Source organism: Myotis yumanensis, unplaced genomic scaffold (genome assembly GCF_028538775.1).
Source record: "Myotis yumanensis isolate MYYU_CA2020_CCGP unplaced genomic scaffold, mMyoYum1.0.hap1 SCAF_2, whole genome shotgun sequence".
In the NCBI taxonomy this organism is placed as follows: domain Eukaryota; kingdom Metazoa; phylum Chordata; class Mammalia; order Chiroptera; family Vespertilionidae; genus Myotis; species Myotis yumanensis.
The window spans coordinates 54,511,579-54,526,235 of NW_027223753.1; the positions used below are offsets into that span (position 1 = coordinate 54,511,579).

At 38.6% G+C, this 14,657-nt stretch overlaps 1 protein-coding gene across 3 annotated transcripts in view; it reads right to left on the reverse strand.

The window, feature by feature from the left end:
- ERICH3 (glutamate rich 3) overlaps positions 1-14,657 on the reverse strand; it is a 102,665-nt gene that overhangs the window by 43,771 nt on the left and 44,237 nt on the right. For all 3 annotated transcript variants that reach the window (XM_070405392.1, XM_070405391.1, XM_070405393.1), the window contains one exon: positions 2,366-2,546. In XM_070405392.1, the coding sequence (XP_070261493.1) occupies positions 2,366-2,546 (181 nt within the window). The remainder of the gene's footprint in view (positions 1-2,365; positions 2,547-14,657) is intronic.

The following is a 14,657-nucleotide window of genomic DNA, read 5'->3' on the forward strand; positions in this document are numbered from 1 at the left end:
CCCAGGACCAGTATGTACACAAAATAACGCGTAACCAGGTAACACTCCCTCGTAACCTTTGGCTTGGCACAGTAATCACAGAGTGTATATCCTCTCCCAGAAATTCATTCAGCTAAGTCTTACTGTGTTGTGTTTTGTTTTGTTTTGTTTTCATTTGTATGTGCCATGCTTTCCAGCAGTCAAACAGACATTATATATGCATTTTCTTGAATAAAGAGTAATCTAAGACCCAGGAAGAGTTTCATTATGTTAATTCCAATTTTAGACCACAGCTAATTTCAGCAATTCTTCTAAATTAATAGTTGAAAGTTACACTTTTAAAAAATGAGCGCATGTATCTATGCCACTCTCAGTATACCCATTGTATGATGAGAATGTAGGAAGCTCTTTGTTACTGAGAATAGCAAACTGGAGCTAGATGGTACTAATCAAAGGTCCTGCACCTAGTCAGGAGCCGCATCTGCTCTTGACCCTGCCCACAGCTGCATGTGTGACCTTGGGAAGCCTGGACCTCCGGACTCCTCTCATTTTCCTCATCTACAAAAGGGAAGGAAGGAACTCTCAAATGCTACAAAAATGAGACAAAAGTAAATTATATTTCATCCAACCATATAAAATGGGGTAAAATATTTCCAGCATTATTAAACATTATTTTTATAAATTATACATATTTTTATAAAGTAAAAAATATTTTTATAAAGTAAAACATAATGTATTTTACTTGAAATTAAAATTAACATTCAAGTGTTTGCCCTTTCTTATGTTGGAAAGTTTTAACATTTAACCCCTAAATATGGATAGTTTCTCTTTAAGTACTTGAATTTTTTAAAGTGATATCACTGTTTTCTTGATGAGAGAAAACAGATAAGCCAAAATTAACAACTCCATGCTTGCCTCCAACTCCTCCCTTAACGCCTAAGTCTGTATCAAGATTACTCACATATAAATATGTCTCTTAATTAGTGAAAACTCCATTACTTCCTATAGAGTTTCTCAAGCAAGGAAATCACAAGTAGCACAACCCTATAACAACTCTTCCTTTTAACTGCTGTCCCACAGATTAAGTAGACAAAAACCACTTCAGTCAAATATGTGAAACTCTATATGCAATATAAAAATTAGCCTATACCACCAAAATATGTCTTCTGGGAATATCGATTATTTTTAAAATATTTTTTAAAATATGTTTTTATTGACTTTAGAGAGAGAGAAAGGGAGAGGGAGGGAGAGAGAGAGAAACATGGGTTGGCTACCTGGGGATGTACCCTGACTGGGAATCCAACTGGCGATTTTTCCATACATGGGACGGCGCTCAATCAAACCACATTGGCCAGAGCTGGATATTGATTATTTTAAGTTGATTTTTTTAAGAAAGGAAACACTCAGAAAGAACCTTAGACCTTCTCCCTTCCTGCCTACAGCAATCCAGGTAGAGGGCCTGTTCCAGAAAGGGCGCTGTCGCCATGGGTCACTCTAATACAATATGAACTAGGTGTGGTCGGGAGACCCAGCAGAGCCTCAAGATCAAAGTTCTTTCTGTTCCCTCTTGTCTCTGCATGGCCCAGCAAACATTTTTTAATTTGTTTACTGAACCTTTGCTTTTCCAACTCCATGTGAATTGCCTTCCTACCCTTTGCAGTCCTAGACTCCAACCCCTTCTCCTTAGAAAGGCACATAAGCCTCAATTGCCCAATTTGTCTCTGGGCCCCACATTCTTTTAGAAACCCCTCCACCCTCTATGTACATAACTGAATTTGGTTATTTTCCCCTGTTAATCCAGCTCACATCAATTTAATTCTTATTCCTGCTAGAACTTAAAAGTGTAGAAGAAAATTTTTTCCTCCCCGACACTAACAAACATGGATTTATGATCAAATGAAAGTGAAAATGTATTAAATGCATTTGTCTAAATTCTGCACCATGTTATTTAGGTGTGATTTCCCCTAAAGTTTATTGGGTTTGTAATTTTATCTCAACATACTTCTAAGGAACAAATTGCCAATCTTGTATTTTTCTCTTAGAATAATGTATGATGTAGTTCATTGTGGCAAGCCAAATAATTAACTTGTAATCTGGGAACAGTTTATTTGTGCAACATTTTAATGATCATATATCTCTATCCCCCAAATTAATCTGTTACTGGGTTAAATAACTTCAAGTTCTTTCTTTCACAATCTGTCAGAGTAATTGCTGCTCCAGTTTTAATCACAGAGCAGTAAATCCAGATTCACTTTGAGGCAGCTGTTTTATAAGTCCCTGACTATGCATAATTTCATAGAGAAAGTGAAGTCATTCTGATATCAACAATAGTTTATCTATAACATTAACTTCAAGTACATAAAAAGAATTCACATTGTATGTGTACCTTTTTCAAGTAGTTTGCCTCTGTAGACACAAAGGTTTTCTCCACCACAGTGCTGTTGATAAACTTGTATTTCATCCTGGAATTCTGGGTAATTATAACGTAAGTGCACAGTCTTCCCCAAATAGATCATTGTAATAACTGCATTACTATGCAGTGGTGTTTTATTAATCCTTCTTGAATCCTAGAATAAATTTTAAAAAGGGGGCTTGTTAACTACTTACCCTCTAACAGAGTGCAATGACATTGTAATATGAAGAATAGAAAAGTCTATTTTTAGGTACCTAGCAACAAAACCTTCATAAAACATCAATCTTCACAGAGCTCAAAAAGTGAAGCCCATTACAAAATATATCTTTCTAATAGTTATATACATTTTGGCTTTGTATTTTTAATTAAATGCTGAGACTTGTACAAAATTTGTCACTTTTATTGTACGTGCATGTGTTTTACATACAACCATAATGTCAAGGATGCTAACGGGAAACTGCTCTTCACTCTTGGAGCTGGTTCTCAAAAAACAACAACAACAAATCAAATTAATTAAATTTTGGTGACGTAATTTTGTTCTAATTTGAACTGACTTAACAATTGTGATTGTGATTTAATAATTGGTTTAGTAATTGAGTGCTTAACACTCCAGCAATGACACCTGAGTTTATTCCGATGCACACATTTGAATCCTTTTGTGGTCACTCGGAGGATTAACGACAATGTATGTTATGTGCCTGTGATTATCCAGTTTCACAGGAGGCATTCAATTCAATGAAAATCAACATTATTAATATTATTTTAAGTATCACATATACCCAACAACAAAAGACCACCTCATAAAGCTCATATCTGATATTCTCTGTCATTGACCAATTTAAATCCTATCTAATAATAGACAAACATGGTAATTGACCATACCTCCGCTACGCTTCTCATTGGCTAATCAGCAGGATATGCAAATTAACTGCCAACAAAGATGGCAGTCGGCAGCCATGCAGCTGAAGTGAACAGGAGGCCTGCTTGCTCCAGTGATGGAGGAAGCCAAGGTTCCCCGCCTGCCGTGGCCCGGCTCTGAGCTCCGGAAGCAACAATGTTTCAATTATAGAAGCTAAACAAACCCAGATACCTGCTTTCAGCCGGCAGCGGCCTCAGAGCTGGAGCGGGGCCTCAGAGCTGGAGTGAGCAAGACAGCAACAATGTTTCAATTATAGAAGCCAAACAAACCCAGATACCTGCTTTCAGCCAGCCACGGCCTCAGAGCTGGAGCCAGGCCTCAGAGCTGGAGCTGGCTCTCAGCTCCAGTAACAGCTATAGAAGGTAAATAAATCCCAGAATAAAAAAAAAAAGAAAAAAAGGAGATGCTCGGAGCTTCAGTTGCCCGCCAGCCTGAAAACGGACCTCAGCCCCTCACCCAGACTGGCCAGGCACCCCAGTGGGGACACCCATCCTGAAGGGGGTGTGACCAGCTGCAAACAGCCATCAGCCCCTCACCCAGGCTGGCCAGGCACCCCAGCGGGACCCCCATCCTGATCCAGGACACCCTTCAGGGCAAACAAGCCGGCCCTCACCCGTGCACCAGGCCTCTATCCTATATAGTAAAAGGATAATATGCAAACAGACCCTAAGAGCAGAAAGACTGGGAATGACTGGTCACTATGACACACACTGACCACCAGGGGGCAGATGCCCAATGCAGGAGCTGCCCCCTGGTGGTCAGTGCGCTCTTACAGGGGGGAGCTCTGCTCAGCCACAAGCCAGGCTGATGGCTGCCAGTACAGCAGTGGTGGTGGGAGCCTCTCCCGCCTCCTCAGCAGCGCTAAGGATGTCTGACTGCAGCTTAGGTCTGCTCCCTGCTGGCAAGTGGACATCCCCCGAGGGCTGCCGGGCTGCCAGAGGGATGTCTGATTGCCATCTTAGGCCCAATCCCCCGGGGAGCAGCCCTAAGCCAGCAAGTGGACACCCTCAAGGGGTCCCAAACTGTGAGAGGGCACAGGCTGGGCTGAGGAACTCCCTCCACCTGAGTGAACAAATTTTTGTGCACTGGGCCTTTAGTAATTTATAAGATAAACAAATTTAAATGCCAGAGGTTAAAAGAAATGTCCTATTCCTTAACTTCTCTCTATATTCTAAAGTATTTGTCACAATAGTGAATGAGCATAGTGCTTGCCTAATCTGCAAGAGGAAGATGAAGAAAGACACTAGAAAAAGGAAGAGGAGGAGGCAGAGAAGTCAGAATGGCTCACTGAAAGACTTTAAAAGGACCTAGTTACAGTGGTTCTCAGCCTTCTGGCCCTTTAAATACAGTTCCTCATGTTGTGACCCAACCATAAAATTAGTTTCGTTGCTACTTCATAACTGTAATGTTGCTACTGTTAGGAATCGTAATGTAAATATCTGATATGCAGGATGGTCTTAGGCGACCCCTGTGAAAGGGTCGTTCGACCGCCAAAGTGGTCGTGACCCACAGGTTGAGAATCGTCCTAGTAAGAATATTTTTGGCTTCTAGCATCACACCGAGGCCAAACATTACTTTTAACCTACTTCATTTTTCTAAAAATCAATTCGTAGCTTAATGAAAAATGTGAAGACACCAACTTTTAGTGAATCCAAGGCAATTATTTGAGTTTGATTTCATTGAATTACGGATGCCTTGGAGGCATGCATTTTTAAAAAGAATAACAAAGCTGCAATAAAAATTTCTGAAGTAATTACTAAAATATTTCCATCTTCAAACCCATCCCCTTCTACCTCAGAGGACTTTTCTACTTCAATTCTATTTCTCTGAAGCAAAAACCAGAGGAAGTAAATCTGACAAATGAAATTCTATAAATAATAGTGTGAAAAGTATAGAGAGGGGCTGTGAGGTTTAAAATTTAAGCAACTTGTCTTGCCTGTGGGCACACAGAACTCCCCAACAGAAATATTTCAGGAACATCAAGAGCCATGAAGGTAAATCGAAACACCTCCCTGAGTCACAGTCAAAAGCAAAGGGATGATGGCAGGGCTGGCTCTTCGTTGCAAAATGATGCCACGTGTTCTCTTGCCTGGGTGTGTGGAGCTGTGTCATGCATGTGTGCAGCCCAACGCAAAACCATCAGCCTAAGGCAAATCCAGCTCCAGGCTCCCACTGGAACATTTCATGATATGACGGATGAAATAAGAGCATCCCCCTTTTGTTAAGCAATACTTTCTAGAGCAACATGGATTCAAGGCTGCCCTGTGAGCCTCTGGTAGATGAGCACTGTATAAATACAAGGTAATACTGGGAGTGGACTGAAGCAAAGCCTGCCTCCTGTATACGAAATGAGAACTAGAAGGAAGAATATTTAAAATAAAACAACATAGCCCTAACCGGTTTGGCTCAGTAGATAGAGCGTCGGCCTGGGGACTGAAGGGTCCCGGGTTCGATTCCGGTCAAGGGCATGTACCTTGGTTGTGGGTACATCTCCAGTAGGGGGTGCGCAGGAGGCAGCTGATCAATGTTTCTCTCTCATCGATGTTCCTAGCTCTCTATCCCTCTCCCTTCCTCTCTGTAAAAAATCAATGAAATATATTTTAAAAAAATAAAACAACATAACAGCTCTTCACCCTTTTCATTTATTCTTATTCATATTCTTCCCTCTGCTAAAATGTATTCCTGATAGCAACATCTTCTTTTTCCCTGGGTCTAGTTGCTTGATTCCTTTAAAAAATATTCCCCAATTATTGTCACCAAATAACCTTTCTGGGTTCTAATGAGAGGCCAAATGATAGCCCATGATTAAGCACATGTACTAGGAAACAATTGTTTCTTCCAGTTGACTAAGTTGCCTCTATACTTGCTGTCTTCCAAGGTTAGAATGACTGCAAACTAATGAAATTTTGACAAGCTTTCATGGCCCTCTCTGCTATCCTCAAGCAGGAGTCAAAACCCTCCATCCCTGGCTAATTTTGCTCAGTGGTTAGCGCGTTGGCCTTTGGACTGAAGGGTAGCAGATTTGATTTCGGTCAAAGGCACATACCTCGGTTGCAGGCTCAATCCCCAGCCCTAGTCAGGGCTCATTGAGAGGCAACCAATCCATATGTCTCTTTCACATCGGTGTTTCTCTCTGTATTTCTCTCCCCTTCCCTTCCACTCTCTTTAAAAATCCATTGGGAAAAAATATATCATCAGGTGAGGATTAACAACAACAAAAAATATCCATAAAAATTCAGCTCCACGTTAAGAAGAGCAGCAAGGCCTCATGGCCCTGAACAACTAAGGGTTATCTTTCTGACTTCTTCTTCAGTTGCTTATGACTTTCCTTCTCATTTCTTTTCTGATATCTCCGGCAATGACAATCTGTGCTGACCAACAGCAAGACCCTTGAATGGTTAAGGAGTTAGCCATTACGTATATGTAATATTTAGCATTCAATTGATAAAACAAATCCCCACTGGGGTCTCCTGTATCTCTGCCCAGGCCTGTGTGAGCTAGATATAAGAGATTTCTAATGTCCAAGAGCCTGTACTTGTTGATAGTGTTGGGCACCAATTCCTTTCCAGCCACTTAGCCACGCCCTGATGAACTCTGGACATCCTAAAATCTTACCTGGACCACTGCAATAAACTTCTAGTTAGTAGGGTGACCATAGAATGTATTTATTTATTATTTAAATATATTTTTATCGATTTTATTTTATATTTTAATCCTCACCCAAGGATATTTTTTCATTGGTTTTTAGAGAGAGTGGAAGAGAGAAGGAAAGACAGAGAGAAATATTGATGTGAGAGAAACACATCGATTGGTTGCTTCCTGCACGCACCCTAAACAGGGCTCAAGCAGGGGAGGAATCCTTGACTGGAATCGAACCCGGGACCCTTCAGTCCACAGGCCAAGGTTCTATCCACTGAGCCAAATCGGCTAGGGCACCATAGAATTTATAATCCAAACTAGGACACATGCTAGAAAAAATGAGCATTAATTTGAATTGTTCCAGGAAAACTACTATCTGGCTCTGGAACTCCAGACCAATATTCCCAAATCCTAATCACCCTGGGATCAGGTACCAGACAACTCAGGACAGCCCTTAGACCCGGGAAACTGCCAAAATTATTCATACTACCCAACCCTAAGCCTGCTTACCCTGCCATCTGGTTCCATGTCTCAGAAACACAACAAAGGCTCTTGCCTATATATTCTTCACACTCCTACAGCCTCCCAACTGTCCCTGGTGCTGTCCTCTATTGCCCTGTGTGACATGGTGTGATGGTTACCTTTGTCTGTCACCTTAGCTGGGCCATGATACCCAGAGATGTGGTCAAACATTCTTCTGGATAGAACCCTAACTAATCCATGGCATGTCCCCGCCTCTTGGGAACTCAAGTGACAACCCGTCTCTTCAAAGGCAATCATCATCTATGGATCTCAATATACCAGAATCACAATAAAACCTACATTTTCAAACAGCAAAGCAAAAAATATACCTGCTCTCATTTGGGAAGAGGACTAATAAGAGGTTTAAGCAGGAAAGAAGCATGCTGAAAGGCACTTCACAGAGTTGATGTTAACATCATTATGTAGAATCTGCTAACACTGAGATGGACGTCCCTTACTCTCTTTTCCCCTTCCTGCTTTTTTACACCCTGCTCCCTGGTTCTATATGCTAGCTTCCTACTCATCTTTCAAAGCCCATTCCAAATGCCACCTTCTTTCTGAAGCACTCTCCAATCTCCTCATTCAGAATGTCTATTTCCTCCCTCTATGTTCCCATTGTGCTTTATTTATACTTCTATGCTTGTTCTCATCACAATGCATCATGGTTAATTGCAGATGTTTCTGTCTCTCTTGCTAAACTGCAATCTTTCCGAGAACAAGGATTTGGTCTTATTTATGTTGGTAGCCTCGGCACCTAGCATAGTGCTTGTCATTATCAATAAAAGCTAAATTGAGCTATTTGTTGATTTAGAGCCAGGATATAAGTATGTTGATGATTGCAATAGCCTGGTTAAGAGTTAGGTAGCAAGCGTCTGAACTGAAGATGTAGCAGTGAGGATGAAAAAGGATTACCAGATACCTGAGCCATTGTTAAGGTGTAGAGCTGTGCTGTCTGAGATGCAGCCACTTGCCATATTTGGCTGCTGGGCTCTTGAAAGGTGGCTCATTCAAATGAGAAGTGCTGTACATATAAAATACTTATTGAATTTAAAAACATGGTATTTAAAAAATGTACAGATCAGTTCTTGCCAGGGGAAGCTCTTTGCCCTCTCACAAATCATATAAAATTTTAAAAGACTTTTTTTAATTGATAAAGATGATGATTAAATAGGTTCTTATCTGAAAGCCTGTATTTTCACATTTATAAACACTATTGATGGGACCATCCACCTCTTCAGTAATCTGCTGTATAGTGTAGGTGAACCAGCAATCCTGAGTGGAACACAAGAATCTTCAGATGGGTGAGAGAAGCCTCCAAGGAAATTCTAACTAGTCTCATAGATTCTGTAAAAGCAAGTCCTAGAACAAAGCAAGAGGACACAGAAGCAATGTGCTGTGCTGTGAGATCTACCACACCTCATCATTTGGCTCCATGCATCATCCTCTAGGACACAGATCACAGAATCCAGGGACCATGTTCTACACATTCATAGAGGAACAAATGATGGGCCACCAGCAAGCCAAGTTTCTTTGCCCTCTACCTCTTTCTTTCCTTTTAAGAGAATTTAAAGGATGCTTTGGTCTCAGCCAGCATGGTTCAGTGGTTGAATGTTGACCTATGAATCAGGAGGTCATAGTTTGATTCCTGGTCAGGGCACATGCCCAGGTTGCAGGCTTGATCCCCACTGTAGGGCGTGGAAGAGGCAGCCAATCAATGACCCTTTCTGATCATTGATGTTTCTATCTCTTTCTCCCTTTTCCTTCTTCTCTGAAATCAATGCAAATATATTTTTAAAAAATAAAGGATGCTTTGGGGTGGTACTCAAAAAATAAAAGAGTGAATTTAATGTGTAAATTAGTCATGAGAGTCATCTCCCTTTTAAAAATCAGTTCTAAGTCAAAATAAAATAAATCCAAGTACTAAAAGTACATGAGTCACCCCATTATGCCAATTTTATTCTATACCCCAGGATCCAGGAGCTGATAAAAAAAATCCAAGGGACACCTAGAAAGCTATCAAAGCCATGTGGGAAGAGGAGTACATATTTAATAACAATAAAAAGTGTCAAGATCTAAGCCATGCTGATGGCTAGATTAAGAGGTGAAGAAGAAGAAGAAGAAGAAGAAGAAGAAGAAGAAGAAGAAGAAGAAGAAGAAGAAGAAGAAAAGGAGGAGGAGGAGGAGGAGGGGGAGGAGGAGGAGGAGGAGACACAAGGAGGAAGACAAGAGATAAAAGCAGATGGCAAAGCAGCATTAAAATAGAATGCCATGGAAGGCAAGAGAGGGAAGTTTCAAGGAAGAATCAATAAAAGCATATAATACTACTATTTAAAAAAAATATATGGTAAGTAGGAAATAAAAACTAGGATGATAGAAGTAAGTCTAACTACATTACCATATAAAATAAATGTAATTGGACTAAACTCACTTATTAAGGAAACAGAGATTCTTAGCTTGAGATAAACACAGAGCACCCATATGTTGCAAAAATACATGTAAAGCCTAAAGTTTAAATGTACAGAAAGTAAAAGAAATATACTATCTTAAATACTAATCTAAGGAAAAGAACTATTAGCCAAAATAGGTTTTAAGGCCAAAAGTAATAAGTAATAAAGAAAATCTTTTTTAATGACAAAAAAAATCACATCACCAGCAAAATAGAGTAATCCCAATTCTGAGAGCACATAACAAGATGTTTTGAACATTTACAAAATAGAACTTGACATTTACAAAACAAAATGAGGAGAAAGCGACAATCTAAATTATAGAGACTGATCATTAGAATTCAGAAACCGTGAGACCACACAGATTTTTTAAATGCTAAAAATATAAAAAATATGGATGACAATTTACATTTCTTATTTATTGGGCATTTATAGAATGCTGATCCCAACATTTAGAGAAGCACGTTCTTTACAAAAACTGAACATATATTAGCCTACAAAGCAAGTCTTCACAAATAGCAAAGAATCAAAATCATACAGAACAAGAATAAGAAGCTTTTTAAAAGTAACATTCAGTGAACACAAAAGGAGTACTTAGAATTAAAATAAGGCAGTGGAAGAAAAAACTCAGCAGTATGTGTGGAAGATTAAATTGAAGATATCTCCCAGCAAGTAGAACAAAAAGACAAAGACATAGAAAATGAGACAGAAAAGCTAAGAATATTAGAGCATCAGTTTAGTAGTTCCGACATTCCTAAAATAGGGATTTTGAAAAGAGAGGACAAAAGGTGTTGTTGGTTTTTTTTAAGTTTTCTTATTTGTTTGTTTTTTTGTTTTTATTTTTTAAGACCAGGGCAAACTGAAGCCCTGTGATTCAAGAGAAAGACATGCTAGGGTCCGTCAAAGCGAGGATGCCTGTGGACACCATACTGCTGCATTTCTAACCTCAGGGCAGAATGCCCAAGGGAAGCTGCCCCAGTTGCCACTCTCACCTCTGTGCCTGTTTACAGAAGCTCATTCACCTGACCACATTCCTGTTGATGTCCACTGGCTGGCTCACAGGAGGATCTCTTTAGATGCCCTGTCTCTGGTGAGCCCCATTTTCTAAGGACACACTCATGACCTGGCTTCTCTGACTTCTCCAGAAGAAGCTCTTAAAACTATTTTAAAAATTTACACCAATCCCAGACTGTGACTCAAAAACTTTATTCAGCCTGTTTTCTCCAGGAAATATCATTCTGTTACAATGCTAGGTTTGAACTTATTTCTGAAGGTTACTGAATGTAAGTGATAGAACTCCAAAGAAAAGCAGGGACTCAGTTAACACAGATGTCAGTATGGGAGTTCCTCTGGGAAGCAATAGGGGATGTGATAGCTCAGAGGTTCAGAATATGACAGTAACATTCCACTTTGTTAAGAAGTCGTGGTGTGAACATGAGTGTTTGTTTGATTATTGTTGTTTAACTTGTACATATAAATTTTATATATTCTTATGGTTTGTGAGACATTTAAACTTTTTTAAAGGATGAACAGGTAGAGTTTATCTCAGTAATATCTTTTAATATCAAAAAATCAAATGCTGCCACCAAGTGAGGATGATAAGGAAGCCACTATATTTGCTAAGTGGGAGCCACATCCTTAAAGACAGTATGTTTGTTGGCCTGGGGGACCAGCAGGCAATGGGTTCAAAATAAGTTAGTAGATGTGGTAAATTCTATTATTGCTCCAATATCTACCCCCAATCTATGTGAGAGGATGATACTTCCCACTCTATTAATGTCAAGTTCGGTACTACGGCACAAGTGCAAGTGACATGTGTCAGTTCTGAGTGGAATCTTCAAAGAATTCCATGGTTCTGCTGTCCATGAGGCCAACATACCCCAGACAGGGACAACTCCTTGAGTCTAGGTCCCAGAATGACAGGTGACCAACAACAGATAATAATGAGAATAAGAAATAAACCTTTGTTGGTAGAAGCTGAGTTGCCTGGGGTTGTCTGTGAGACTCAGCTATACTACTCTTCAGAGAACTTTCAGTAGGAAAGGAGAAAACAGAAGGTTTGGTTACTTTATATAAGGCCTAGGGATGTTGAGTGACAGAGATGAATATTAAAGAGAGAACAAAAAATGCAAATTAGGAAGGAGAATGACAGACGATGTTAGGTGCCAAGGGCAATGGAAAAGGATACGTTTAAGGAGACAGGGTGGAGCCTGAGCCTCAGCGATGAGGTTACAATGCCATGTCAGAGACTAGACCAAAGGAAGAGAATTGGTGGGAAATAGAAGTGAAAGGAGGAAGTCTGAGCAAGCATGAGGAACATAGTCCCAAGTTTTGGAGAAAGATATTGGTGAGTATAGGTGCTAAGAGTAAGATGTAGACAAAGATAAATAAAGCTCTTAAGAATGAGGTTAGTTATAGTAGCATTTTTCACAGAACTAAAAAAAAAATACTTTTAAAATTTGTGTGGAAGTACAAAAGATCCAAAACAAAAAAAGCAATTTTGAGAAAGAACAAAGCTGGAGGTATCATGATTCCTGGCTTCAAACTATACTACAAAACTATAGTAATCAACACAGTATGGTATTAACATAAAAACAGAAACACAGATCAATGGAACAGAATAGAGAGCCCAGAAACAAATCTGCATGAATATAAAGAATTAATTTATAACAAAGGAGCTAAGAATATATAATGGGCAAAGGACAATCTCTTCAGTAAATGGTGCTGGGAAAACTGGATGGCCACATGCAAAAGATACTAGACTACTGTCTCACATCATATACAAAATTAATTTAAGATGGATTAAGGACTTAATGTAAGACCTGAAATCATAAAATTCCTAGGAAAAAACACATAGGTGGTAAGGTCCATGATAAGCTCCTTGTCTTAATAATTTTTTTAGATATGACTCCAAAGGCAAGAGAAGCAAAAGCAAAAATAAACAAATGGGGTTATATCAAACTAAAAAGCTTTTGTACAGCAAGGGAAACCATCAACAAAACTAAAGGGAACCTATTGAATGGGAGAAGATATTTGCAAATCATTTATCTGATAAAAGGTTAATATCTGAAATATATAGTTCACACAACCCATCAACATAAAAACAAATGACCCAATTATAAAATGGGCAGAATATTTAAACAGACATTTTCCCAAGAAGACTATAAACAGCCAAGAAGACTATAATAGGCACAAGAGAAGATGTTCAACATCACTAATTATCAGGGAAATACAAATCAAAACCACATTGAAACATCAACTCACATCTGTTAAACATCACATAACAAGTGTTAGAAACAACGTGAAAAGAAGAAAATCCTCATACACTCTTGGTGAGAATGTAAACTATTGTGGCCACTATAAAAAACTGTATGGAGATTCCTCAAAAAGTTAAGATTAGAACTATCATATGACCCAGCTAATCAACTTCTGGATATTTATCTGGAGAATAGAAAAACACTAATCCGAAAGGAGATATGCACCTCTAAGTTCATTGCAGCATGATTTACAATAGTTAAGACAACCATCTAAGTGCCCACCAATGGATGAATGATTAAAAAAGATGTGACACACACACACACACACACACACACACACACACACACACACACTGGAATAGTACTCAGCCATAAAAAAGAAGGAAAATTGTCATTTGCAACAACATGGATAGACCTTGAAAAAAGTTAGAGAAAGATACATATAGTATTATTTCATTTATATGTGGACTCTAAAAAGAACTGAATAAATAAAACAAAAACAAATTTATAGATACAGAAAACAGATTGGTGGTTACTAAAAGAAATGAATCTTGGCGAGAAGGTGAAATGGTTGGAAGGGATCAATTGTATGGTGATGGATGGTAACTAAACTTATAGTAGTGAACACTATGCAATGTATACAAATATCAAATTATAATGTACTCCTGAAATATAATATATATGATGTTGTATACCAATTTTACCACCATAATAATTTAAAAAACAAGAGTGAGGTTGGTTTTTAAGAGACAGCATGTAGTCTATGTGCATATTGGTATTATAGTCCCTTATTCTCATTCAGTGAAATGTTGACCTAGCTACCTGCAAATCACAAAAGTTACATATAACTACAATTAGTTGTATATCTACACAATAAAAATTAAGAGATATTTTGCCTTCATACTAGCCTGTACATATATAAAGTCTAATTGGTCTTAGGACTATTCATCAGTATTTTGAGAAAATGAGACAATATTTTTTAAGAACATTGAAATAAATTCTTTTCTAAATGTTAAAAAATAATTTGCGAACAATCACTAAAAGTGATTACTAAAAGCTTACTAAAAGTTACTTTATATAGTATATTGTTCTTTAAATTTAAATTTCAGAATTTTTGCAAATTAAATGTTAAGATATTTCTGATGTGTGATTGAATGAGCAAATTAAAAGAAATAAATAAGTAATAAATTTCCAAAATAATAAATAATTTGGAAATGGGTATAGTACAAACTAAATTTGATCTCAAGATTCACTGGATTTTTTTTTATCAATTGTGCAATTAGTTTCTGAACTGCACTTCTCAAATATTTGATTGCAGATTCATTCAAGCTTACAATCTACGCTAATAAAAGACAAACATGCAAATTTACCGTACCTTCGCTACGTCTTAAGCCACACCCACCAGCCAATCAGAGCAACTATATGCAAATTAACCCAACCAAGATGGCGGCCGGCAGCCATGGAGCTGGAGCAAGCAGGAGGCT